The 27,359-nt window shown below is 39.0% G+C and overlaps 7 protein-coding genes across 13 annotated transcripts in view; 4 read left to right on the top strand and 3 right to left on the bottom strand.

Moving 5' to 3' along the window:
* Positions 1-5,323, top strand: part of LOC109544003 (calsyntenin-1) — a 75,600-nt gene extending 70,277 nt beyond the window's left edge. For both annotated transcript variants that reach the window (XM_019913972.2, XM_019913973.2), the window contains 9 exons: positions 332-454; positions 544-753; positions 812-950; positions 1,003-1,172; positions 1,356-1,472; positions 1,562-1,779; positions 1,837-1,936; positions 1,998-2,138; positions 2,199-5,323. In XM_019913972.2, the coding sequence (XP_019769531.1) occupies positions 332-454; positions 544-753; positions 812-950; positions 1,003-1,172; positions 1,356-1,472; positions 1,562-1,779; positions 1,837-1,936; positions 1,998-2,138; positions 2,199-2,285 (1,305 nt within the window). In that variant the 3' untranslated portion in view covers positions 2,286-5,323. The remainder of the gene's footprint in view (positions 1-331; positions 455-543; positions 754-811; positions 951-1,002; positions 1,173-1,355; positions 1,473-1,561; positions 1,780-1,836; positions 1,937-1,997; positions 2,139-2,198) is intronic.
* Positions 5,324-5,386: 63 nt separating this feature from the next.
* Positions 5,387-12,531, bottom strand: LOC109544005 (RING finger protein 207). Of its 4 annotated transcripts, none has more exons than XM_019913976.2 (18): positions 12,323-12,531; positions 12,001-12,189; positions 11,794-11,942; positions 11,638-11,741; positions 11,403-11,582; positions 11,138-11,342; positions 10,893-11,034; positions 10,732-10,844; positions 10,459-10,636; positions 10,298-10,396; positions 10,093-10,240; positions 9,833-9,974; positions 7,947-8,160; positions 7,744-7,895; positions 7,465-7,688; positions 7,255-7,409; positions 7,056-7,201; positions 5,387-6,947 (listed from the first exon to the last, which is right to left on the bottom strand). In XM_019913976.2, the coding sequence occupies exons 2-18, from the start codon at positions 12,171-12,173 to the stop codon at positions 6,874-6,876; spliced, it is 2,598 nt and encodes an 865-aa protein (XP_019769535.1). In that variant the 5' UTR covers positions 12,174-12,189; positions 12,323-12,531; the 3' UTR covers positions 5,387-6,873. The 4 variants fall into 4 exon arrangements, with proteins under 4 accessions (XP_019769535.1, XP_019769534.1, XP_019769533.1 ...); XM_019913975.2 differs by having other exon boundaries at positions 7,056-7,198; positions 10,459-10,648; XM_019913974.2 differs by having other exon boundaries at positions 10,459-10,648.
* LOC109544008 (protein tilB) lies at positions 8,243-10,095 on the top strand. Its single transcript, XM_019913980.2, has 6 exons — positions 8,243-8,359; positions 8,417-8,728; positions 8,786-8,951; positions 9,011-9,196; positions 9,257-9,504; positions 9,567-10,095. The coding sequence occupies exons 1-6, from the start codon at positions 8,308-8,310 to the stop codon at positions 9,794-9,796; spliced, it is 1,194 nt and encodes a 397-aa protein (XP_019769539.1). The 5' UTR covers positions 8,243-8,307; the 3' UTR covers positions 9,797-10,095.
* A 72-nt stretch (positions 12,532-12,603) lies between the features above and the next one.
* LOC109544007 (ribosomal biogenesis protein LAS1L) lies at positions 12,604-14,700 on the bottom strand. The gene is made up of 8 exons (XM_019913979.2): positions 14,464-14,700; positions 14,195-14,407; positions 13,875-14,089; positions 13,512-13,817; positions 13,261-13,457; positions 13,084-13,205; positions 12,817-13,031; positions 12,604-12,762 (listed from the first exon to the last, which is right to left on the bottom strand). The coding sequence occupies exons 1-8, from the start codon at positions 14,514-14,516 to the stop codon at positions 12,683-12,685; spliced, it is 1,401 nt and encodes a 466-aa protein (XP_019769538.2). The 5' UTR covers positions 14,517-14,700; the 3' UTR covers positions 12,604-12,682.
* Positions 14,701-14,771: 71 nt separating this feature from the next.
* On the top strand, positions 14,772-17,561 carry LOC109544006 (polypeptide N-acetylgalactosaminyltransferase 1). Its single transcript, XM_019913977.2, has 10 exons — positions 14,772-15,190; positions 15,245-15,389; positions 15,604-15,767; positions 15,823-15,972; positions 16,037-16,165; positions 16,228-16,475; positions 16,530-16,759; positions 16,813-17,017; positions 17,068-17,349; positions 17,402-17,561. Exons 1-9 carry the CDS (start codon positions 14,995-14,997, stop codon positions 17,308-17,310), a joined length of 1,710 nt encoding a protein of 569 aa, XP_019769536.2. The 5' UTR covers positions 14,772-14,994; the 3' UTR covers positions 17,311-17,349; positions 17,402-17,561.
* Positions 17,562-18,487: 926 nt separating this feature from the next.
* LOC125502382 lies at positions 18,488-19,575 on the top strand. Of its 2 annotated transcripts, none has more exons than XM_048665533.1 (4): positions 18,488-18,798; positions 18,848-19,032; positions 19,090-19,199; positions 19,255-19,575. In XM_048665533.1, exons 1-4 carry the CDS (start codon positions 18,579-18,581, stop codon positions 19,505-19,507), a joined length of 768 nt encoding a protein of 255 aa, XP_048521490.1. In that variant the 5' UTR covers positions 18,488-18,578; the 3' UTR covers positions 19,508-19,575. The 2 variants fall into 2 exon arrangements, with proteins under 2 accessions (XP_048521490.1, XP_048521491.1); XM_048665534.1 differs by having other exon boundaries at positions 19,270-19,575.
* Positions 19,576-19,818: 243 nt separating this feature from the next.
* On the bottom strand, positions 19,819-23,123 carry LOC109544009 (lysosomal acid phosphatase). Of its 2 annotated transcripts, none has more exons than XM_019913981.2 (4): positions 22,950-23,121; positions 22,482-22,583; positions 21,891-22,091; positions 19,819-20,643 (listed from the first exon to the last, which is right to left on the bottom strand). In XM_019913981.2, the coding sequence occupies exons 1-4, from the start codon at positions 23,046-23,048 to the stop codon at positions 19,888-19,890; spliced, it is 1,158 nt and encodes a 385-aa protein (XP_019769540.2). In that variant the 5' UTR covers positions 23,049-23,121; the 3' UTR covers positions 19,819-19,887. The 2 variants fall into 2 exon arrangements, with proteins under 2 accessions (XP_019769540.2, XP_019769541.1); XM_019913982.2 differs by lacking the exon at positions 19,819-20,643 and adding an exon at positions 21,017-21,795 and having other exon boundaries at positions 22,950-23,123.
* Positions 23,124-27,359: the final 4,236 nt, after the last annotated feature.

Consider the following 27,359-nt stretch of genomic DNA (forward strand, 5'->3'; position numbering starts at 1 on the left):
ATACCCTCTAGGTTTTACTTTTTGATTACTTTTTGATAAATAATTCGTTCTTATTGCGAAATAGGAGCACTATTTATCAATCTGTAATAAAAGACATGAGGAAATTATGTCTTTTTTAAAGACAAACATTTTTGAGGCGAAATACCCAAAAAGAAGTTTGTAAAAAATGAATCCGCCTCAACAATATAGAACTTATCTAATTACTTGATTGCACTCTTTTTCTTGAAACGGCCACTAAATCATTATCCCGTTAATGAATGTATCACGTTGGCACCTCGTTCGACTTGGCATAATTTCAAGCGTTTAAATCCGCCTTTGCTTTGATTTCTAGGGCTCCGATAACCAGATGAAGCACCACTTGAAAGGATACTTGGCCGGATTGAGCATCCTCGTCGGCGAAACTGAAAAATCCGAAGTCCTCAACTGTCTGCATCAGTGCAAGGAGAGCTTACAGGTTTGTACAAGAGCTTATGATAATTCTAGTACTTAATAGGAAATGCTTTTAAACGCCGATGAGCTGACTTGGCATTGCATTGATTGCAGGTACCAACTATGGATTTGCTTCAGCCAGGAATGGAATTGCTGACGAACTCGGATTTGACCGAAGTGACTGTTGAAGGCGATAATCGCACTAATTTGGAAATGTTGGTCCGCAAAGTCGGCTACGCCAACACCAGGGAATTTCCCACTCCAGGCAGGCGTAATTTGAAACTGACCACAACCGTTACTTGCGACACTGGAAAGATCGTGAATGTAACTTAAGATTGAAACTGGAAAATTGCCATTTGCTTACAGCGTCTTTTGATTGCAGGTACCGGCGGCGCAAACGTATGTAATGGTTCTGAGGCCTCAAATTCCCAGTATACACTTGAATGGTACCGGTAACATGGCAAGGAAGTACGAAGACTTTAGAATGGGAGTGCGTGTATTAGCGGATATTCATATCACCGGTATGTACGCCGGAGGCTGTTTTTATTTGGTGCTAAATTTTTTTAAATGTAGGCGAACAAAAACTGGACAAATGCCAATTGACTATCTACCCGAACTTGAATCCTGACCACGAAAACTTGGCTGTTCCTGAAGAAACGTTGAAAAGCCTCGGAATGGCTGCCCGTGTTTCAAAGGACGGCGTTACGATTAGTGGATCTGACATGGTTTTTAATTACCAACAAGTAAGATGTTGTCTGTATTATTATTCCTTGATATCTTCAATTGCTCTTTAAGTCGCAAGCCTGTTTTCATTCGTATTCATTATCACCAGTTTCTTAAATTCTTAACTACTATTTTATTGACTTCTTCATATAGATTTAAGATGTATATCTAACGTTTTTCCGTAACACTTTCGATATTTGCAGGTTCTGCGGGAGCTGGTTTACACCAATAAGAAACCCGCATACTATTTAAACAGAGTGTTTAAGCTGACATGTTCTGAATTGAATGGAAGATTCAGCAGCAACGAATACGTGCAAACTGTAAGTATGCAACACAAATCCTTGCCCATTATTGAGCATTGAAAGGGTTTTCTTTCACCGAACTAATTTAATATCGTTTTGCTCCTTAGCTGACGGTTATTCATCCGCAACCCAAAGAATCCATTGTGGCCCATGCTAAAATTAACAGACACAATGTGGAAGTGAGACCAGCTTCTGTTATCTCACGCGATTATGTGCAGGCCAGCCATCTCAATCTCATGGCAAGTGGAGGATCGCACGCTGTTACTATTATTGTGGTTGTTTGTGTCGGTTTCTTGTTGTTCATGATTGTCTTGGGAGTTATCAGGTATTAATTAGGCGATAGCAATTAAAATGTGCCCTAATCAATGCGAAATTTGTGCAGAATCAGAGCTGCCCATCATAAATCATCAAGCGAAGAGGCGCAGGATGGCGAAATGACTTGGGATGATTCGGCTTTGACTATTACGGTTAATCCAATGGAGGTAGGTTTTCCCTTATATGTATTTTATCTTATATGAAATGTCGCACCGTTTCTGTTTGAAGAATGCTGATCATAAAATGGAGCGCAACGGCTGCGGACCGGAAGATTACTCAGAATCTGATCAATCCGACTCAGAAAGTTCATCTGACGAGGACGGGCCAGGAGACCGACCATGTCGCGTGCGCGTCGATTCCTCTGATGAGGTAAGTTGGGCAGTTTAACCAAGTAAAAATCAGGTGAAATTTCGGGGGCGCGTGTGTTAGGAAGAAGATGAAATCCCAGCTTCTACACGACGCAAGCGAGACTATCAAAACGTCTCGCAACTCGAATGGGACAACAGCACAATGTAAAGTGGCGCTGGAGAAAAGGGTAGAATCCTGAACAGGATGGGAAATGGAATCTTAGAAACGCAAATAGTAAACCTTCCATGCAATATCAATTAATAGAATCGCATTTGTAATGGAACTAAAATTCGTTCGTCCTCTGCCCACTCATCCTTGTACACCCTATTCTACCAAGTAGCAAAAAAAATGTCAGTTGTGCTGTTACGCAACCTGTTGTGCCATAAGAGCAGCTATTAAGGCACTGAAAATCCAGGTTTTTCGTCTAGGAACACTATCAGTGCATCTGTTGCATGTGAAATATCAATTTTCGCCATTCTAACATTGCACGGCAGTGTTTTTAGATCTTGAATTACATTGATATCAACAGTAATCGTCCATAAAATTAATGTTAGAGAATATAGTATACAGTATGTTGTATAATGTACTCCCTTTACACTATTTCTTTGTGTAGGAGATAGTCTTCATTGGTGTTTAAGTCAAAGATGTAAAGCGAAATATTATCACGGCGTGTTTTTGCCGCTTTGACTTACTAAAAATAATCAATTACTACATATACGTGGTGATGGTAACTTGGTTATACCAGCCAGTATACCCGCGCTTTAGCCATTTTATATTAAGTTTCGATCAAATGCGGCTTTTATTTTTAACAACTCTAACCATTTAAGTATTATTTTTAAATTCACGTTTGTTTTATTTGTTATGTAACACTGGTTTGTTTTGTTTTGCACTTAATCTATACTACTGTATATTTAGATAAGATTCTAATGGATTTATGAGAAGGTTTTCATCTTCACGCGATTGAGGAATTTATTACTATTAAGATTTCAATATTATGGACACTGAATGCGATGTTTATTTCAACCGGAGAACGAATCAATAAAAAAATCAACTGAGTTGATTGACTTGAGGATAACTTGATGATGACATCCTTCTTCCTGATGACAAATAAAGATGAGCGCCTGCCCCTTCAGAGGGGTTTTGCTTGAAAGCTTACACCGAATTGATGTATAAGCAAAACTACTCTAATGAGACAAGCCACTTGTACTTGTGCGTCATCAGGAAGAAATTCTGTTTCAGAACGGTCTGGACTTTTATTCTGTGTCCAAATAGTTCAAAGTTACAAAAAGCGTTGACTAAACCTGTATGTTAAAGCAGAGCCATTATTATTTCGAAGTAGTGAAAACCGAATATTTCAATTAAATTTTAAATTTAGTAGAGCAGCTATTTATCGATTTTTTGTACTTAACTAGATCTTAAGGCAATCTACAGCCGTTATTCCCTCTATCACTGTTTTAAATGTCACAATAATATTCCAATCATATCAAGTTTTTACGTGTGTGCAATCACTTGCGGCTGTTTGTCGTTTTTGGCTGATTCTCGAATAGATTTTCGCCGTGTAAAATCGAACCCTGATATTTCAGAGTCGGTCAAAACCGATTTTTTGCGTTGTATTTTTAACTGGAGTTTTGTAAAGTTTTTGCACCCCAACCTTGCTAGTAAGGACGGAGCATAACCTCCCAGGTCGCCACACACGTTCTAAATGCAAATAAGGCTTCGTATTAAGCATTGAAGACTGCAGGGGTTGTGTTCCCATAAAATTTAACATAAGAACCTATGTATTCTAACCTAAGAGCCTTTACGCTAGGTTGTTGTCTATTTTTCACCCCAGCCCATTTGAAGACTCGACAAGTTTGGCTGTTTCAATGCTCAAACTTGCCTAATTCTCAATGGAAAGTAGTGTCGATGTTATCTGCCTTCTTTACTCGCACAATTCTTTTAGTTTTCAGATTTAAAAAATATTGACAAAATACGTCTTGTATATACATTATGCAGCTCTAGAATTATTTTTTGTAATTGTAGCGAAATATTATATGGGTACTTAAAGAGAAAAAAGTGCTTTACTTCCCAATATCCCTACATTTGCATATTACCTGGACTAGTATGCATCTATACCGATATCGGGGAAATAGGAAACTTTAGTTTTATTTTGGGATATCGCTAAAATTAAAACTTATACCTAAAACGCAATATTTCTAGTAGATAAATAATATACTTTTTTCAATATCATGTTACGCAATACTATTTACTTTACCTCTATGTTGTATGGCAAAACTCTCCCTCGTTTTCGTTGAAAATTGTTGTTAAAGTAGATCGCTGTGATTTTATGGAGACAAATATTGTTTTTGGATACGGATCGGCACAAAATAAAGCAGATTGGATTTGCGGAACAACAAGAAAACTATCGACAGCAAATACACGAGTATGAGCGAATAATTAATTACAATCGTCAGACTTAACTAACCAATTATTATTGCTTGATTATATAAGTGGCTTATAAATAATCGAACTAATTCAAGTAACTCTATGCGTGTATTTGAAGTCAGAGCGTTTGTAGGGTCTATTGGTTGTACATACAGTTGTAGATGTTAGGAAGTTGTTAGTCGTCTGTTGTTATAAAAAAATCAAATTTTAACCGTAGTTGGAAAAAGTGAAAGAAATACCGAGAAATTTTAAATTATAACAAAAGTTAGTTGAAGCTAAATTCCATGTCCCCACAGTGGAGTCTGAATGGAAGTTTGGTAAATAACACAGTCCTTTCTATCAAATCAAATGTGTGTGGAATTTGCCAAATTTCTCGAAGAAAACTTGTTAGCTCTGAATTTGGTCAAGAAAATCCAGTCTGTCTTATTTTGTCCCCGGCACAGGCGCATACTTCAAGTATCAAGAAAAAGGAAAAGGTACACTATTTTTTATGAAAATACGTAATGACGTACATTTAGGACATTCCATGTAACGTTAAGTATCAGTACTTGCCGAAATTCAGCAACGTTTCATTCAGACGATGGCTAAATCGGTCTGCAGATGAAATTAGGGCTTGAACGGCGCTGAATTTTCGCACAGAGCAGTTTAATTTTAATTTATGTAATGTAAACAAAGAAAAGCTTTTTTGTGTGTTACATTGTAAGAAATAAAAAAATCAAATAACCATGTCTTTTTAGATGTAAATCACAATAATTATGTAACGAATAAATGTATATTAAATATATGTTGTTTGATTAGTGCGAATGTTTCTTTATATAAGCCGCAAATAAACAAACATAAGGGAAAAACGTTCAACATTTATTTTGCGATTTCATCAACAATATACTTAGAATAATTCACATAATAATATATAAATACCTACATAAAGGCGCAATAATATACGTGTTTGATAACAAATGCTGAGTTATTACCTGTAACTTTCACTGTAGATACTCAATAAATATAAATTATCTGGTTATTTAAACAGTAAATTGACAGAAACTGCCCTGCATTTTTATACCAATTCCATAGTAGCTTTCTCTTATTTAAAACCTGAATAAATATATCAATTTTCGCTCTGCATTCTTAGTGTAACCATATTGATTACACTCATGTCTAAATCATGCTTTACTACTCGAGAGTCTACTTCAGAGTAAATTGATACTTTCGGGTCTCAACGTAAGTCTCACACTTTCGAGAGTATTAAAAATCACAACACAAACAACACATTAATAAATTGCGATTTCCAAATACAAAAAATTGTAGGACAAACATCTCACTTACCGAGTTCGGGGTCTGTTCAAATGAACAAAATTGTAACATTTGTATGAAAAAAACCCTAAATAAATAAATAGATAATTTGATTTAAGAACATATTGACTATCTAAGGACGAAATGTTTCTAAATTCAAGAGAAACGTTTAAGTTCGATAAATTTGTGCGAACTACATTACGTCTTATTTAGTTTAGCAAAAAGTCGGTGTATAACTTGTAAATTTTAATTATCTATCTACGATTTTATTGAAATTGCTTGAAAACTAACTCGGTGTACGTTGTAGTGACGAATTGGCACTAACTGAAGTGATGGTTAAATAGAAAAGGAAATCAGTTTTGCTGTAGATACGATATAATATTCACACAGCAAAAAACATTTCCAGTTCGTGCTTATTTTCCTAACGACTGATACATGGAACAACGATTACATGGCGGGGGTTTAATTCCTATCACCCTGTAAATTGTCAGCTTAAAATTGCCTAGATATTAAATGACTAAATATACGTGTTTTAAACTCTTAAAATGATTATCTTCCACTTTCAAGCTGGCGAAACATTTTTAGCTCTATTTGAAGCTTCATTTCATACCTCAAATCCATTGAGTAGCGAACGTATTTTTCGGTAAATTAGTATACTAGTTAATACTTTTCATTTGCAATGGTCGTGTTTGAAACGCTGTAAAAACCTTCAGACTGGAATCTTGGGTAAATTGATAACATTCTACGCGTCAAAGTCGAATAAAATTGCCAAAATCCGAGCTTGAAATGCGTTTTAAACCTCTTTTTTCAATTTCGATACACCCGTGTGTTAATATCAATAAAACACGACGTGTTCTGAAGTGATTCTGGTTTGGAACTGAAGGAAAAGTTTTATTTAATCCAGTTCAAAACCCGCTATCAGAACAGACGTTATTAATTAATTTTGCCATTTTCGGAATCAGTTTACCTGTCTCCGGTTTAAATAGGCTGCCAACATCAAGAATCCTGTGTACTCGGACACCTTTTCCTGTGTAAACTGCTGTTAATTGTTACCCTTCGGTTTCCTGCGTGTTTCCTGCACAGCGGCCACCAGGCTGCGAACTGCTTCCTCGTGTCCTAAAACGAGTATTCTTAAAATTACTTATAATAATAGTACACAATCATGGAATCATCGTTCCAACATCGTTTCTCGGAAATTTTTCAGTTAATAATCTATTGTCTCACCTTCAAAACTATCAGTCTTTTTCAGAGGCCCTGGAGTAGGAGCGCTCAATTTCGCTTGACAGACGTGATGCCGCTTGTGCTTCGGAGGAAACGTTTCCCAACTTCGCTGTTTTTGGGCCAAAGTCTGTGGTGCCCCTTTCTGTCTGCTGCACAAAACACAGCATTAATACTAATAAATTTATTAAAAGTTGATACTGACCGATTGATAACAACCACCAAAGTTTTGTCAGGACCGGTGCCATCTCCCGTAGCGGCAGCATCAGGACTTGAGCGTCTAGATGAAGTGGACAACGAGTCTGCTGAATCGTGCAGAGAGTAAAATATGTTGTCTTCGCCATCGCTGTAGGGATAAACCTGAAAAGCATCAAAATTTGGGAAATCTAAATATGTTGCTTTCTTTAGTACGAACCTTCTTCTTGGACTTTCCCTGTTGATTTTTGTTCTTATTTTTGCACTTGGGACTGCTGGGGCTAGACCGACTGGTTTCATGCAATGATTTTTGAGAGGTCGCATCTGAAATTCTCTGGTACTCCGACTCCACCGATCTGCACTTCTTTTCGGCCATTGCATTGATTTTGTCGCAGCTTTTGCCAATTTTCTTGTAGAGAATGCGTTGCTTCATGGACAATTTGCCTAAAATCCATACATTCGCTTCATGAATACCCAATCACTGTATTTATTTATTTACCGATTCCATCGCCGTCGCCTTTGCTAAACTTGCGCTCATCTTGCTTCAATTTCTTGTCCATTTCAGTGTCGGATTTTGAAGAAGGCTGACTTTGTCTCCGACACATGATGTCGTGAAGCTTTTCTCTGATTTGGGCCTCGAACTTTGAAACGCTACAATTTTGCAATGGCAGCAATCGGTTTTCTAGTGGTTTGAATACCAACCTTTCAACGTTCATCTGAGCCGAGTTGTTGCAAAAGGACTTTTTTGGCGTTTTTTGAATACTAGGAGTGCTTGGCGGCTTTTCTGCGTGGCCTGCTGATTTACTTCGCTCCCTTTCCTGCATGTTGGGGCGGACTTTTTCTAGCAACTGTCCGAGAACTCGGCTTCTAGATCGGGGAATTTTGCCCATGGCGCTGTCGGTTTGCTGGATTATACCTAAAATGAGAATTAAACTAAAAAAATGGCTACTTTTCCTTGAAAACATTCCCTATCCGCCCCTGTGGCCTAGTTACTATGGAAATTTGTTTCATCAATGCTTGAGCCCTGAAGTCGTCAGAGCTTTCATAAAGCGGTGTGTAAAAGATGGTTTTTATAACCGAAGAATTAGTTAGGAAAAGATCTGAACACAACGAAGGTAAATGGATCGCTCCGATAATTGCCAGCATTTAGCCCACTGCTGGATGCATTTCAGGTATTATTGGTACTCTCGAGGAACTGTCGTTGCACCAAGAAGACATAGAAAAAATCGAGCACATAAACAACTGGTGCAAAAAAATCCAAATCCTCTACTTGCAAGCCAACCAGATTTCCAAAATCGAGAACCTGAACAAGCTCAAGGCGCTTCAGTATCTGAACTTGGCCATCAACAACGTGGAAAAAATCGAAAATCTTGAAAGATGCGAATCTTTGGAGAAATTGGACCTCACATTGAACTTCATCGGGGATTTGGAGAGCGTAAAAAACCTAAAGGCAAACCTGCATTTGAAGGATTTATATCTAACTGGTAAACACAAAAACCTTCCCTTTTGTCCCCAATACACTTTCGTGTTATCTGCTTTAGGAAACCCATGCTGTGACTACAAAGGCTACCGAAACTACGTAATAGCGCAATTACCACAATTGCAATGCTTGGATGTCGCTCAAATCACTCAAAGTGAGCGCATTATGGCGCAGCAAAACATCGCCGATGTGGAAAAGGACATTAAAAAATGTCAAGAAAACTACAGGTACTTTAAACGAAAATTAGCGAATCCAACACACGGTTACTTGTTTTTCTTTTAACAAGAATCTTCAGAGAACAGCAGAAGGAAAGATTGCGCAACAACAACAGCGACAGATTGACCGACGCGGAATTTTGGCAAACAGTCGCCGAAAACAGTCCAGAAACCCGTCTGGATATCGCGAAAAGGCAGAAAAAAGGCAACAAAACATGCGAAGTAGATACCAATAAACACAGCAAAAGAACGATAAGGTGAAGTAAAAGCATTCGATGCACACAACGCCAGATTTAACAACGACTCTTTAAATGTAGGCTTTTCAACAAGGAAGGAAAGCCTCTCAACGTAAACCAGGCAAAGTTACAATTCACTTTTACCGACGAAGACCCGAATATCTTCCACTTGGATGTGGCAGTTTATAAGTATCTGGATACCAATCTGATCGACGTGGATCTGCAGCCGATCTACGTTAAAATTACTATAAAAGGAAAAGTATTTCAAATGGTATTTCCTGAAGAAGTGCATGTGGAGAAGAGTACGGCCTTACGCTCCCAAACTACTGGTAATTACCAGACAATTGGTGCTAGATTTCAGTAGCATGAACTAATAAAATAACCATCGTAGGGCACCTCGTTTTAAAGCTGCCAAAATTCAATTACAAAGCACCAATTACGGCTAAACAACCAAATCAAGCGTCAGCAAAGAAGCCCGAAGAGACGAATGTCAAAAAAACTGAATTTCTGGACGTGCACCAAAGCGAAGACATGGATTTTAGCAAAATTGTGGAAAACTACAGAAAGCCAAAAACGAAACTTGATGATAATCCCGAGGTACCGATGTTGGAGTACGCATAATCGCTTTGCGTTCTTAAGAAGTTATTAACAACTCACCAATATGCTCTAATAAATTGGCCAACTGTTGAGCTTGTCCTCCAGCGTGTTGGGCCGGCTCTGCTTGACTTGAAGATTGGCCTAAACCGCTTGATGGCACTGGAGTTAGAGTTCTAATGTACGGTTCCAACTGAGTGGCTACCTAATTTAAAACACACTAATTTACACCGAAAAATTTTTGTAAATTAAATAAAGGAAGAAATCGATATTTTTTGTTTATACATTTAGATTATCTGTAGGTAATTAGAGTAACTTCAAACCTGGCTTAAGTGTTTCAATTCATTCCTTAAAGTGTTAACATCGGCCCTCTGGCAGCTGAAAACTTCCTGCTCCACTCGCAACCTCCATAGCTGCTCCTCCCATGACTGATCGAAAGCTGAAGCCATCCGATCTAATTCCTGCTGTTGTCTGTGGAAAAACCCGGAAATTCCTGAGCATTTCGCAGTTTAATTAAACCGAAACTACCTTTCGAGAGTCTGATCCAAATGAAGACACTCTCGTATGAGCAGCTCGTATCTGGCGGTGAGTGGCGGCGTTTGGGCCTTCCTTATAGCATTTATGTCTCTGAAAGCCAATTAAAACAATAAACAAATATATTTGGAATGTCGTAAAGAATGGGGACATACTTGTGAAGTTCGCCCACTTTTTCCTTGACTTTATTAAACTGCTGATTCAATTCCCTGATCTGTGACTCAAAGGATCGGCAGTGAGCAGAAAACGACGAATCACCTTCCATAATTTTCGATTTCAACGAAGTTTGCTGCTTTTTCGTGGCTGGAGGAGCTGTGTCGTAGATTCGCGACGCTGCAAGATAAACTTTCCGAAATATTAGCATTCATTACAAAATTATTAGTGAATTAATTTAATACATTTGACTAAGTTTTATTCAATGTCCTTACTTGCAGCTAGTTCGGACTGATGTTGGGACACAGCGGCGGCTCCAATCCAGGGCTCTAAACATTGGGCAAACTCGCTGCGGTAATTCGTTTTGATTTGAGACGACTGGAGCGACCTAAAATAATGTTACAGACACAGATTCAACAAAAAAACTTACACGTACCGTACTGGTTGGCTAAGGTTTCCTACGGCAGCCAATCGTTCAACGAGTGAAGGGCACAACTCGAGAAATTGGTACTTGTTGGCGGCAGCAGTAAATGTAGTACATAAAACCAGGTGCAATTGTAGAACAGGCATTACAGTACCTGTAAAGTAAGAAAAACGTTTTTTAGTTCCATTCCTCAACAAGTCTGCAATTAGATTAATTAGAGTAGGGAAATTTATACACTTTTTAAAAGCTGAAATTACCTAGAAGTAGCAACTGGCTCCTGTAAACTCTCTCTTTGCTATCATATTGTCTTTGAACTTCCATTATCATTGCAGCGTGCGTTTTCGACATCGCTTCTTGCATTCCTTGGCAAAATGTATTGATCGTGTGCTTTTCTGCGTCCATATTCCGCCGAAGCTCGTCCATTAGCCCCTTTAGAGCGATTATCCCATCACGAACCGACGTCTGTAATGGAAAAGCGTAATGAACAGGTAACGGGGATAAATGGGCTTCCGAAGTAGCTACCTGCAAGTCCATTATGGCGTTTTGTCCCCTTTCTAGCCGCTTTGAGGCATGAGTATGAGCGGTATCAATGTCGACGCATTGAGTCCTGACTTCGTTGGGAAGGTCTCGAAAGCAATTGACGCAAAGCATTAAATTTTGGAGAGGAGAGAACATGATGTAGTGCTCTCCATGTTGAGGGCACTGCAGGTTTCAAAATTAATTAAAAAAAAACGTGTTACACGGCTTTACAACTTACTCTCTTAGGTTCCTTTTGGCACTTTGTCATATGAACCACTTCATGGCTAGAGAACATTTTCGCTCGATGTGTAGTGTCTCGGCATACCATACAGAGCGATTGGCCTACAACATGCCAACTTTTTTAAAAGTGCTGTGTAAATTAACGAAAACTTACAGCAAGTATTGCAGTAGAACATATTGGCTCTATCACGCTTGTCGCAGTTGCAGCACGGGGGATTTTCGCTATTAGCAATATCAATTAGTTGCCTCATTAGAGTGTCAGGCGGGGGCAAGAATGTGCCGTCTTTCAGCATAGTAGGTTGCCTGACAAATAAATTAATACACTAGTTAATATTCCTAGAATATTCATAATTACACTGACCGGCAAAAGGGACAAATCAGCTTCCGATCTTGTTCCCGGCCTCTTAAGCATCTGGCACAGAACGTGTGATAACAACTCAAGATACAGGGCTCAGTGAAATAGTCGTGGCATATTGGACAGAGCAAAGGGTTTTTCGGGAACTCCATCCCTGCTTCTAAGCCTGGAGGCTCCATTTCTGCTGTACAATGACTGAAAATTCATAATCAAATATACAATGCCTCGCTCCTTAAACACCCCTTTATCTAATGACCTACATAAGGGAGAGGGTTGATCTTTCACTGCCTTAGCTTTTGTGTGCAGTCAAATAAAACCGAGCTCTTACCTGACAAAGTAGATAATTCCGAATTATTTCTAAACTCACTTAAACAATAACAATAATATATTGCACCAAAAACCAGTTTTCCATCATAAAATTCCCGTTTTGCGCGAGTGCTTGCAAACAATGCGCAGGAATACGTGTGGAGCGTTCACCCGGACCGGGGGAAGGCGATTTTCTCGACTCAAAACTGCCGTTAGACGACAACCGCTATAATCGGGGGGTAGTTTGGCTCAGCAACGGAATATTTACCCTGCTTTCGCCGAAATATACTCGTCTACCTTGTATAATTTCAAAAAAAAAAATATATTTAGTTCTTAACTAGTAACTTAGAGCTAAGAAAAAATAAAAATTGAATAATTTTCCTTATACAATTAAAAACGGGTGCTTCTGTGCGATTTGATGAGGTAAAACCCCTAGAGGGCAATTTTGAAACATTGATGTATCTGGAACAAAAACCGGTTTAGTTTAGGCAAGACCATTCAACAACTGAAACCCACTTTCAATTTTCGTCCATTTACTAGAGGCAACTATTTTCTCCGGTCTGCTACTTTCAGCCAAATGTTCATCTTCTGAACAGCCAATTTCCATATCGAGATCCCGTGGCATCCACACATCAGCCTTAATTGAGTGCAAACCTTCAGTGTTGGTTTTGGCACTCGTCAGGCTTCGCATGCTATCATTAAGATCAGCATCTGACACGTAGTCTAAAATGCTAAAAACAAGAATCAGCAGTTTGCTCATTGTTCTTTTTAACGAGTTCCTACCTGTCCATGAAATACTTTGTAAATTGATTTAGATGAACCAACGCTTGCAGCTTGAAGTTGAAGAACTCCACAATATACGTGTATCGACTTGGTTCAAGATTCAACAGACCGTCCATGTTTTTCTAAAATTGCAAAAAATTATTTTCAAACGACATTAAATCCCTCCTAAAATCTTACATTCTCATTTAAATGCTTCAGAGAAACCATGATTTCGTTTATCCACAAAGCTGCCATCATCTTGGTGGTATCTGAGATTGAAATATTGGCAACGATAGCATGTAATTTCTCGATAATATTGAAAAGTGCCCCGCGCTGATGAAAAGCGCTTAGTAATTTGGCCCAACTGTCTCTAAATTCCTCTGCTATAGCTTGGCCTAAAAAATAGTCAAAACTTCATAAAAAAAATATTTGCCAATGAATGAACCTACCATTCTCTGTAGATTCAAAATGTGGCCTCAGTAGTACTCTAGAAGTAATCAACTCATCTAGGCACCAATCGGGAATTTTAAGACCTTTGTTCAGACGTTCCTTGACCATTTCCAACAAATAATTCGCAATTTCCTGAGGTTCATTCGGACGCTTTTTAAATTTTTTGTAGATCATAGCTGCGATTGACTCAATGTATTCTGCATCTAGATCGTCCTTATCGCAGAGAGCCAGATTAAAAGCGAAGTAGGCGCTTAGAGAGCTACTTAGCTGATCGTCCAATTCTGGAGTGTCCTCAACAAAATAATCTAAAAGTCGGTCTATTTGAACCCAAATATCAAAAATCTAAAATCGTGGTTTTCAACCTTTGATAAGTTTACTTTGCGGCTCCCAATACTTCTCCTTAAGCCATGCCAAACCAAAGTCTAATCCCATTTTCAGGCTACAAAACGAGGGAAGTTGATGTCCGTGAGCCACATCATGTCTCAAGTTCACCAGCCACTTTGGTAGATCGTTTTTCACGGATGTTTTGGTGAATAAACCTTGTTTATCTGCATTGGCAGCTGATAGGTTCAGAAACCTAACAAATTAGAGTTGGTTAGTTTTTAAGTGATTACATTTTCGCGTCTATCTGTTTAAAAATTTAGAATTTCCAATATGTAAAAAACATTCTTCAATTCAATACCTCATTAGTGCAATTGCATAGATATTCGAAAGGTTCTCAATAGGCATTGATTCTGGGGCGATCAACAAAGCATCGAGTACAATCAGGGTTCCTTCCACTCCAGTACAGAGAATCGGGGTTCTCAATTTCCACATTTTTAGCAGATCCAGAGCTTCCAGTTGCTTTTCGCGATAGTTCGAGTAAATTAACCGGAATGCATAGCGCCATTCTTCACTGCAAATTGCCGTTCGTTTACCAATAAATTTTAGGGCAAATCTTGTACAAATTACCTGTTAAACCATGGAACCAACAGCAAACCGGTATGCTTTTGAGATAGCGACATTATCAATAATCGCTTGGAATCAACCTGAACTGTTCTAGAGGCTGGAAATAATTATGGTAAGCTTGTGACCGGCGAAAAACATCAATCATTGATATTCAAAATGCTTTCTGGAAAAATCTTAGGTTAGGTCCAGGTTAGGTTGTACTGCACATGCACAATGACACCAATTATTGTCACAAAGTCAGGGTTAGAAACCCCAGTGTTACCATCACAAGTTTCTGGGTTGTCACATTTTGTCATTTCACATAACCTGAAATATTGTTTAGGGAAAATAAATCAACAAGTGCAAGTACACAATCGTGCAAAATTCCCATCAGTGCTCACATATGAGAATAATCCGTGATTAATTAACATTTAGAACAATTTTACATGCCCATGTACCGATCTAAATGCGGTGCATCGACTTGCTGACCCTGGTTCCACTTCATTCTGAATGTTTAGAATGATAATTTCCTGTTCACACAATCTCTAGATTAAGATGCTGGTGAAATGTCGGCGTTTAAAGAAAATCTACTTCAAGATAGGCCTGGGTTTGGTTCTACTGGGGTTCGTTTTGATAGTCTACATGAAACACCTAGATGAGAAGCTGGACATTGGAGTAAAAGACAATCTAGTTTTAAATGAAAATAAATTAGAACAACGAATAAGTGAATGGGAATCGAAAATCATACCGGGTAAGAAAAGCAAAGGTCAATGCCATCGACTGGGTTTAAATGCGGTTTCTATAGGTTTAGGTGACAATGGGGAGCCAGCATTTTTAGAGGGAGAAGATGCCATTGAGGGCGAAAAATCCCAAAAGAAATTCGCTTTAAATACTGTTCTAAGTGATAGAATGCCTTTAGATAGAAAACTGAGGGACCCAAGAAACAGCAAGTAAGTCTCATTGCGCTGCAAAGCGTGAGAATTGATAAGTTAATGGTTTGGGAAACAATAATAATTCCCATTATCCACTAGGAAATACTATTTTGCAATATGGGAATTGCTGATCTTAGATATGTAGAAGCTACTGTCGACAATCGGTCAATTTAGAAGCGGTTCGACGGTTTTTTTTCAGTTATTAATACAATACTTTTTGTTGTTATTCCAGATGCAAAGAGCTGAAATATTCACCCACTATAAAAGCGTCAATTATTGTGATATTTTATAATGAACTCATGTCTGTTATCCTGCGAACCGTTTGGAGTGTTCTTTTACAAACACCCAGCCACTTACTACAGGAAATTATTTTAGTTGATGATTGCAGTACGGATGGTAAGATTATCAAAGCTAAAAGGAGCTATTTTAACTTAACTTCTTTGCATTTCAGATCACTTAAAAGATTTACTGCAATATTACTTAGATACTAGATTAAAGAGCTACAATATAAAACTTGTGAGGTTGAAGCACCGCATGGGACTGATTAGGGCCCGATTGCAAGGGGCTCGAGTGGCTCAAGGCGACGTACTGATATTTTTAGGTAACACCCATCCACAACCAACCTGCTTTTCAGGTAATAGTTAATAAAAATTGTGTGTAATCAGATGCCCATTGTGAAGCAACTAAGGACTGGATTGAGCCTCTTCTGGCGCGGATCGAGGAAGACCGCACAGCGGTTTTAGTGCCTATTATTGACGTGATCGAAGCTACCAACTTGGGCTACTCAACTAATGGTAATTAATCATCACAATCAGGAACAAAGTGAGAGGAAACGAATTGTTTAATTTTTGAATAGGAGAACTAAATTTCCAAGTAGGAGGCTTTTCGTGGTCAGGTCACTTTACCTGGATAGACATTCAAGATGAAAATGACAAGGGGAAAGTGAAACCAGTGAAATCGCCGACGATGGCTGGCGGGCTTTTCGCCATTGATAGAAGATTCTTTTGGGACATTGGATCCTACGATGAGCAAATGGATGGATGGGGAGGCGAAAATCTGGAAATGTCTTTCCGTATCTGGCAGTGCGGTGGAAGGCTTGAAACGGTAACAATTCCGATATATCTCATTACGTTGTGGTGTTTGCAATAATTGTTGCAGGTTCCTTGCTCAAGGGTGGGTCACATCTTCCGAGACTTCCACCCCTATTCGTTCCCAGATAATAAAGATACCCATGGAATAAACACTGCCCGCCTAGCTCATGTTTGGATGGACGAATACAAGCGCTTGTTTTTCATGTATCAGCCCGCCTTGGAAAACAATCCGATTGTCGGAGACTTAACTCATCGAAAGCAGCTAAGACAGAAGCTGAGATGCAAAAGCTTCAAATGGTACTAGTTTGCGTAGGTTGCATGAGCATTTGACTAAATGGGGAAGTTTCAAGGTACCTACAAAACGTTTACCCAGAGAAATTCATCCCCGATGAGAACGCTTTCGGGTATGGCCAAGTAAAGACTGACTTCCAAATGTGCTTGGACGATCTCCAGCTTCCAGAGGACAAAGTAGGACCGTTGGGCCTTTATCAATGTCATCAGTTCTTCGCGGTGTCTCAATACTTTTCCCTAAGCAACAACGGAGAATTGAGAAAAGTCGGCAACTGAAAACAATGATTATCAAACACACTAAACGTGAGTTTTAGGAAAATTTCTGCGCTGAAGTGTTTAACGAACACGAAGTCCACTTGACTGAATGCCACGGCCATAAACGCGAACAGTACTGGAAACTGTTCGAAAATGGCACCATTTACAACCCAGCTTCAAAAAAATGCCTGACCAGCGACCGCGTAGAGAATGGAAAAGGGGTGCTGGTGGCACCCTGTAAAGGCGACGTGTTCCAAAAGTGGACGTTTAGTCATCTTAATAAAACGGCAATTGGCGCTTAAGTAGCCCTGTTATGCCTTAGAAAGGAAATAAGTGTTAAGGTAAGAGGGATTTTGATTAACCATAGGGTGAACAATTCGATGTTTGTTGCAGAACTGTTAAAGTATGCATAGTTTACCACAGTGGGTGAATATTCTTCGAGGTTTATTCAAATTCTGTTTTGAAATATCATTGAAAGACTGTTCTGCTCGTATGGGGCTCACCGCCTTTGTGAATGATTGATGGGAATGAAATTAATAAAACATTTGATTTATATTTTTTTTTATTTGCTTATTCTCAAGATTACAAGTTTCCTCTTCATTAGTCCTTAAGGGTTTCAAATTTATTAGTGAAAGCAAGTTGGAAGCGTCTTGCTTTTCCTGAAGCCGCCGATGTTTTCCGATCAGAATGAATGAAAAAGAGAAGATTGACCGCCGATCGATAAATACATACTGTTTTTTTCTACTGCGCTCTGTCGATTTTTAGACCGATTTTTATGCCGCCCCGGAAAAGAAATCGATCGCGAATAGTCCTGAGCGAAGCGCACCCTTAAGCGGTAGCGTAATCAGCACCGGAATGAAGTTTTTAGTTCGATTTTTTCCTGACAATCTCATCCTCTAGTCGCCGCAAACAAAAGCTAGGCTGTTTTTTGTTATGTTTGTGATATTTTCTTTGACTTGGGATGAAAGAGGTAATAAGTATATTAATATCAACCGTTTCAGGGTGGTACTACTCCAAAATGGTGCCTGGCATTTTTTGCATGATATTTTTGCGCATTCGCCAATATGTTCAGTATATATGTAAAGAGCCTTAATTCCAATTCCGCGTAAAATTCAGAATTATTGTTCGCTTGTAAATCTGTATTTCCTTTGACTTGGGAAGAAAGAGGTCATAAGTCTATTGAGATCAACCGTTTCAAGGTGGTATTACTCTAAAATGGTGCCTGGCATTTTCTTGGAAGAGTTTTGCGCATTCGCCAACATGTTCAGTATAGAGGGAAAGAGTCAACTCCAATTGCGCGTAAAATTCTCCAGGATTACTGTCCACTGGAAAATCTGTAAAAAATAGAGAATCTTATTCTTTTCAATAATTTGATTCAATCACTGTCCATCAACTTCCAGTCTATAGCCACTAAGGACATTATTTAAACTAAACTTTTTCCATAGTTTTTCGCGTTCAGTACCGTCATCTCAAATAGCCAGCTTCACCTTCTTACCTTTGTGAATTTTGCGCTGTCATTTGCGACTTTTAGAAAGTTTACTCTTTTATATTTATTATCTACTCTTTATACATGTCGAGTTCTTCGAGAACCGAAAGCAATCATCCCAGTCATTGCTCCACATTGGCTTCATCTCGCACGAACACAGTCAGTACTTTTACAAGCCGATATTCGTGCGATTGCGATGAAGAAGCAAGGCAAAAACTGCGCGCAGTTATTTGCATAAAATCATCCCTGGCAATTTTCACTTTGCTTGGCGGCGCGTTTTTGGCCCTCACCATTAACGTTTGGAGTAAGCGGACTTTCTGGTAAATTTTCGCTCTCAACTTCTACTCTCGTAGGTCGCTCACATGCAAACGATGATGATTTACCAAACACGTTGTATCAAATTACAGCGAATCTGGGAACAGGACTGTGCCTAAACAGTAACGAGTACAACGGGCTGATACTGGTAAACTGTACTGGTCTGCAGAACCAGGAACAGAAGCCTTTTATCTACGACGCCAAGGCAGGAAAAGTTAAAACGGTAATAACAATTTGACTGTCTTTTGCACGTTTTCAATGAAAAGCGTACATTTTGCAGGAAAAGGGTTGCGTAGAACCGTTGGGCGATAAAATAGATCATATAGGTGACGAACAAAGTGTGTACCCAATTAATGTGAATCCATGTGTTTCTGATCGCAGAAAAGGCAGGTACGAGTATACGTCGAATAAAACAGTGAAAACGCAACATTCGGGTGCCACAAAGGCATTATTCTTATAGGGGGCAATCATGGAAAGCATGGAAACCAAGCAGCGGTAGCTTCAATTTGTATAACAACAATCAACGCAATTGCCTCACTGGACTTGGCGAAAACCAAATGGTAATATTAACTGAATGCTCAGAGGCTGATCTTAAGCAGCGTTGGGGCTTCACAACTCCTGAAAATATGCGAGAACTTCTTTACGGTGAATCGCGTGTGAAGGAGTACGTTTGGGTGGATGGTGCTGAAAAAGTTTGAAGTTTGTTCTCAAACTGTTCCTTTGCTTATTTGTATATTTTTTAAAATATACTTGATATTCTTTAGAACGCATTGTATTCGGGTTTTGTAGATGGAAAGTTTTAAAGTTTGCGTGCCGGAAAAAATTGCAAACAAGGGATTGGAATGTATTATTGTCATGTGTGGAGGAATCAGCAAATTGGCAATTTCATCGTCTGAACTGGTAATTGGAAGTGGGCGGTCGCCCCCAAGAAAATATCCAGAATCGCCCCACATAATAAAAAGGGGTTTGGAAGAATTCCTAACAATTTTTCCAGCAAAGTGTAACGGAATTTTTAACAATAATCTACTATTTATTGGCAAACTTCATGCACAGCTTTAAAAATTAAAACGCGCGTCTTCTACGAATTACACTTTTCAGCCCATTCCTCAGCACTCAGTGTGATCGGCTCCAGAAGCCTCACGTAATCATCATAGGGACAGTTAAATTCACAATCGGGCAATATCAGCTCGGTAAAATGCGTGCTGTTTTTAAAGTACATGTTCACATAGGAGCCAGTTCTTCCAGTTTTTAGCTCCCAGATTACCGTGGAGCAGAATTCTGGAACGGCATCCACATAAACCCTCATGGCGTTGGTAACATCAGCTACCGTGGTATCGTGGGCGCTCAACATTAAGAACTTTTGCGTCACTTTATCGGTTAATTGCAAAAGTTGCTGCCTTGGTCCTTTCAGGTGCTCAGTGGCTGTTGACGAATTTCTCTCGATGGAGTCCAGATGGCCTAGAATATAGTCGAAGAATGGCCCGACTCTGAGCCTGGACAGTTCCGTTGTGTTGGTGTGCCATTGCCCTTTTTTCGCCGCCCAGTATTTTATTACCGGCCAATACTCTTCGGTCCAAGCGGGCAAAGTCAAGTTATAGTGGCGATAAATCGTGATGGTGGAAAAGAGGCCGGAAAAAGAGGAAACCTCCAACTCATTCACATCGTAGCCAGTCAGCGCAGATATGTTTTGAAATAAATCACTCAAACCACTGCTTAAGCTCGTATATGCGCTGGAGTTCTTGAACTCTTCGAACAGTTCATCATAGCTGGCGCATTCAACTTTCGTGGTCAATACTGGGTCCAAGTCTTCTGGAGTGGTGTGAATTGGTATCGGCTAGAAGATATGGGAGTTATGAACTGAAAAACTCACTGAACTTATTATTACCACTTTTAAGGAAACACCCACACAAACACAGTGCACATGAAGGGAAACGCTCACATATGTTGAAACAGAGGCACCTTAATATTAACAGCACTAATGTTTCCGACACTGTTGATGGACGATTTTTTGTACAGAATGTTGGATGTTGGTGATAAATGTCGAAATTTTCGAAAGACTCAACGGGAAAGGCATTTTTCGCAAGAAATATTGTAACCAAAACTTAGCGCTCTCAAGTTCCTTAAGCTGTTCCGGGTTGTTCAGATTCATGCACCAACCGCTTTTGAACTCAACCTGTAGCTGACTTACTGCTCATTAAAACAGCACATGCTCTGCAACGTATATTAAGAAAAAACACCCCTAGGCATTACATTCCTGTGTCCATTCCTGCAACGAAGTAGTGATGGGTTCCAAGGTCCTAATAAAATCCTCTAAAGGACAGTTAAGCTCACACCCGGGCAATGTGAGCCGCTCAAAGTTGGTGGTGTTTTTAAAGAACACGTTCACGTAATTGCCGTTTCCCCCCTCTCTAAGCTCCCAGATGACTGTGGAGGAGAATTCCGGAACTGCATCGTTATAAACCCCCATTGCATTCAAGCGGTCAGCTACTGTGGTATCGTGAGCGCTGAACACCAGAAATTTAACTGCAGAGCTATCGGTCAGCTCTACAAGTCGCTGCCTGGGGCCTTTAACGTGCTGATCGGGCTCTACAGCTCTAGAGGAGACGGCTTGCAAGTGATTGATGAGATAGTCGAAAAACGGACCGACCCTCAATCTGGCCAGTTCAGTCGTGTACGTATAGAGTTGAAAGTTTAAGGCGGCTAAACTAGCAATTTGTTCCCAGTAAATGTCGGTCCACTCGGGCAAAGCCAGATCGAACTCTTTGTAAATCCGAATTGTTGAATACATCTCGTCTAAGCTGGTGATATCATTAATCGAGGCTCCGGTGGCTTCAGAAATGTCTCTGAAAAATTCCTCAAGCTCAGCATTTAATTGTTTGAATGGCTCGGAACTCAACAACTCATCAACCAACTGACGGTGCTTAGCACAGCTGGGAGTCGCCACGATGGCATCATCAGATTGTGGAACGGTGTGAATTGGTATGGGCTGAAAAATTTGTTCGAAACATGTTCACCAATGGATTTAAAGTGGCGCTTATGAGGGCAGGGGGTTTATCGATTGGCTGCAAATAGAGAACTCACCTGCCACAAGAGGTTCTCGTTCCAGATTTGATCGCCCTCTGGCGGATAGAGCCCGGCTAAGTTCGATGCTGCGGACATCAAAGTCCGATCGACGTCGGTGGAACGGACGTAGATGTCGTGGTAGTTGTATTTTCTCGGCAAAAATCCATCGTAACGTTCACGGAACCATTTACCCAACTGGTAGTGACGTTGCTTACCCATCTGGAAGCAAAAACATTTTACCGCCCAGTAGAATCAGTTGAACACTAGATGTAGAATCTACATCTAGTGAAAATCTTAATATAAATCTAGGAGTTTGTATATGAGTTAGAGCAGAATGTAGACATTAATCAGATAAATTCCTATCAAAGTCTCTATATCTCTTATACTAGTTTTAAAGCAAGAGTTAAGAAAATGCAATCGACCTCTTGACTAGTCAGGTGTTTTTGCATATGACCAGGTGATACTTTTTCACAGAGAAAAATCTGCTAGGAGACAGCATATCGGATCCATCTGAAGTATCCTTTGAACAGATACGATTGAATCGTCACTTGAGAAAACACTTGATTGGTTCCATCCGATGATCGAATTAGAGTTTAATTAGTAACTTACGTTATTTAATTGTCCGTAACCGTCTGGCCAAAGCGATGTGTTGGTGAAATAAACGTCGTTTGGCCACGAACTGAGCGGAGAACGGTCTCCATGTCGGTAGAGCTGAAAAAATTACATTAATTGAACATAACAAATATATAAACGAAGATTATATGGGATTCATTGCGGCAGTTTCCCGAGCTTCTAATACCATTAAATAAGGAAACATTGATTAAATAAAAGGCAAACCATGTGAGGAAACATCATTAAATATTTTATAGGAAATGCAGCAATTCGGGCGCAAATTGGAAAAAATCGCTTCCTCCATCCAAGCTTGGATTCCAGCAAAGTCCCGGGACTCATCATGCATTCAAACGCGCATAAAACATTCGACGCAAAAAATTTAAATATTTACAAAGTAACAAATTCAATTTAATCAACATTAAAAAACCTTCCAAAAACAACAATTGAGCTACTTGAGCTACTTACAACAATAACAGCTTTCAAGTCATCTTCCTCTTTGTATGGAGCGGCGGCACCACAAAGCGCTGCTAAAGCAAACGCAGTCAAAAGCCTTAGCCACATCATTCCCTACCGTTCGAACAACAAGTCAAAAAGTGAACATTTGCCGTCCATCAAATTTACATAGGTGGTATCAAACCGCGAAAATTCGATAAGATAGTTTTAAGTATGTGGGTGCTTAACAATCGTTTTGTCCTCCACGAGGATAAAAAGTAATTTAAACCTTATCAATGGAAATGATGAACGTCTGCGAATCAGGTGAGGTTGAGTTAATTGCTGATACCAAACTGCGGACTTAGAAATGGAAGAAACCGTCTCCTGGAGCCCAATCAGGCGCTAAAACTCTCTCTCCTATTGCAAATTTATCACACCTCGGCCATTCAGCTTTAAATTAGATTAAAGATATGGGAGTAAGCACCGTCAAATTTGCCATAAAGCTTTTATAGTTGGTGCTATGGCTTGGCATGACAAATAAGTTCTCCAATTTATCGTCGCGGTTTGGCAACAATAAAACGTTAATGAGAACTGGGAGACAAAGTCGTTTTCCTGATGTTGCCGGAGGTTGTTCGGATTGATTTCAATTCGCCTGCTCGCACTGGAAATGGCTGGAAAATCTCAACTAATTTACCATCGGAGTGACGGTTCACGACATTCATACGCCCAAAATTGTTCCAGATTTAATATGGAAAGTACTTAGAAGTGAATGGTAACAGAAGAGCAAGTGATCCAGAAAGTAGGCCTAAGTGAACACACATTTTTGTAACAACTCATCGATAATGAAAGTCAACTTTGGTGTCTGTTTTCTTCACTTTGATAAAGAAATCGCCATTAGAATAGTTGAAATGGTCGGTAGCTAGGTTGAGGGAACGAAAAAAGGGGACAACATGACGAATATAGTTTAGGACTTTGCATATAGAACAGGAGAATTTTAAGAAACATCCAAAGCGCTGAAAGTTCATAATACGAGCAAATAAGTTGCACGAAAATAAGAAACTCACACCCAAAAATTGGACAAAGAATCAAAAGTAAAACAAAACTGAACTGACTAAGCGCACACAAACAGGAAACTCGCAAAAGTCGCAAAACAACTCATCTAAAATACAGAGTTTAGTAGCTTTGGGAAACAATAATGATCGAACTGAATCTCTCACTAAAAATATTCTATAATATAAACGCGTCCTTTAAATCTGCCAACTTTGCCCATTAAACTCAATCTTCAATTTTTAGCACGCTTCTTTAAAAAACTGCTACCCACAAGATCACCCTGTATATAAGTCACACGTTATGAGTTCATTCAGTTCACGAGTCAAGTACATGAAACACTATTTATTGGTTCCAAAGTCTGCTAAGTGATTTGATATCTTTATTAGCATCAACTAAAATCGATGTATCCATAACTTAAAAAAAAATTGACTTCAATGGGTTTGATATTTTATCGTCAAAACTGTGGTACTCGCAGCCATTCCGAGGTTAATAGTTTTAAGAATTTTTTGAAAAACCCCAATTAGGGATGGTCGGTATTTAACGTAACCGCTATAATAACATTATTACAAACGTGTAACCTGAAACCTTAGTTACAGCTAGCAGATTTAAACGGTTGTTTTTGGAACCGTCTCATAAACCCGAAAAAATTATTTTTAAACGTTAGTTCATTTTTAAATGAAAATTAGATTTTTAAACATTTGTGCAAATATCAGTGATCAGTTTTTATTTATATATTTTATCTAGTTTATTATCAGTTCTTTTGTTCTTTAATCAGGTACTTCTGACCAATGTTGTGTTTTTTATTTTAGAATATTTATTTTATCTAAGAGCTTTAGTTAAGAATTATTCTTTTAATAAACTAAATCATTATTTGTCATTACTATTTCTACCCTCATCATCATTGCGCATGTTTAATGAAAAATTTCAAAAGTAACATGTTCCTTTTGGAACCCCATTTTGAAACCTATTACAAACGTGATACTGGAACGTTGGAACCTTGTTCCAGAAAAATAACCGTTTATCTCACCTCTAACCCCAATACTCACAGTCGCACCTAACTTTTTCATGGTTCTGCAAGTCCATGATACTTGTATTGCTACTAATTTCGAGATCTTTTAGCTTGAAACCGATTTTACTTTAAGTCGTTTTGAGGTGAGGGTTTCAAGCATTTTTTGAAAAATGTCGCCACCTCGACTTCTAAAGATGATTACCGAGATTATGAGTGGTTGCTGTTTATTATTTCACTGGCAAATGATGTTGGCTATAAAATTGATCGATTCTACTCCAAAGTATCTACTAGAGACTAAATATATAAATTTTGGCATTCAAACGTTTTAATAATCTCTGGAAATAAAGAAAGTGATATTTTCAAGCTTTTCAACACCTTCCCAGGACGTAACAGCAATTTCGATTGTACGTTATTCTCTTAATAACTCTCTGAATCTTGGCCCCAATTGGATCGTTAAGACTGGGTTGTAAAGAGCACAATCTTCTGTCGCAATTTGGAAGTCGAGCAAGAAAAAATATTTTTCACACTTTGGGCAACCTTGGAATGGATTTCAGTGCCAAACAAGCCTTTCCGGAAACGAAAATCGCACTTTCGTTAAACAAAATAAAATTGCGTCTATGTTTCCCAAAAATTACGGTTGAGAAACCTGAACTCGGTTAGAAAACTGGAAAATTATGAGGCCGGTTATCCAATTTTGAAGCCAAAAATATTTTGAAATTTCACACTTCATGTTAAAGCCAGATGCATTTAAATGTCGAAAATTATTCAGAATTGTTATACTTTGGGCAAACTTTAGGTGCATTTGAGCGCTAATAATGCGTTTTTGGAGAAGCAAATGGAAATATTTTATTAAAATTGTACGCAAACCTGAAATTTTGAAAAAAATTCTATACGCTCGCTTACTTAAAAATTCATATCTCCCAGGCTAAAGCAGGCTGAGAGTTGCATCTTTTACCATCTTTAGCAGACACTTGACCCTATACACTTAGAAAGTTTCAGAAAAATCCATCTAAAACCTGATTTTTGCCGGCTTTGTAAATGTGACTCACAAAATTGATGGTGTCTGTCAATTGCGCCCGCTTTAACTTAAAAATTCGAATCTCCCACACTAAAGCACGCAGGCATTCGGGTGTTTGGTTTAAAATAAGTAGGCTTGAGACAACTTATGGTATAACCGGAAGTCGCACAATGCCGCTGTTATTTCATCTGAAAAGAGCGTTTCCGAAAATTCGATTTTCCAAATTTGCGGGATTCAAATCGCAATACTTCCCGAAATGTTCTAGTGGACGCTGACGGTGAGACACCCTGTATAAAACTAAATAAAATTGACTACTGCGTACATCAGAAAAATACTTAAAATTTCCTGCGCAGGAAAATCCAGAAATGAATTTATACCTATAGTGGGAAAGTCCAACACTTTCAGACAGAAATACGAAATTTGATTTATTTACCAAAAAATAAATCTATTGAGTTAATGAGTACGTGAGTAGGATAATGTTTAAAAAAGTGAGTTGAGATGAAGGCAGTTGCTAGATTGTTTAAATGCAATTGAAACTTTGTCTTGCTCTCAGCGCTTAGGCGCATTTTGAAAATATCCTCACACAAATGAATGCCTTGAAGTTTTTTTCCAGTCAAGTTTCACACCCGTGTAACGTTACATTCTAGCTACAGGACTTTATATCTTTTGCAACGCCAATTGTCTTGAAATATGTCTTTGCACATTGCGAAACTCCGAGCTACAAAAATCCCCATATGTTTCCTCAGCTTCATTTAGTGCAGCAACACAAAGCGAGCGTCAAAAAGGAAAATAAAAACAACATGAAATTTACAGTCCGCCCTATTAAAACTCATTAAGCTGCGAAACGCGCACATAAAATGCAAATGATTAAATTTGGGCATGGTAAATTCAGTTTTTTATCGCCGTTTGAAGTGCCGAACTGATGTGCAGTGATAATGTTTTTGGTGCACAATTCATTTAGGTTTCATGCATATGGGGGTGGCGGTTTGAAGGGCCGGTTCCGCCACTGCTTTCAGGGCGCGACCCGTACAAATTATCGTAGAAAAGCCACCCGTCGATAAAAGAAAAAGAGAAATGTCAGATGCAACCCGATATCGCCGATGACACCCTATCAATTCGCCAGACCTATCAAATCGATTGGAAGTAATAAAATGCCGGACCCGGCCCTAATCAACGTCATAAAAGAACACCACGGGAACTTAGGGTGTAACCATACCGGTTCCAATAAATAGTAATTGAAATTGAATTGCCACGATTTAAATTAAACTCCTAACTAGGGATGGTCGGTATTTAACGTAACCGCTAAAATAACATTGTTACAAACGTGTAACCTGAAACCGTAGTTCAAGGGCTGATCCAGGGGGGG

Source organism: Dendroctonus ponderosae, unplaced genomic scaffold (assembly GCF_020466585.1).
Source record: "Dendroctonus ponderosae isolate FM_Combo_2020 unplaced genomic scaffold, Dpon_F_20191213v2 Dpon_F_20191213_4, whole genome shotgun sequence".
Lineage (NCBI taxonomy): Eukaryota > Metazoa > Arthropoda > Insecta > Coleoptera > Curculionidae > Dendroctonus > Dendroctonus ponderosae.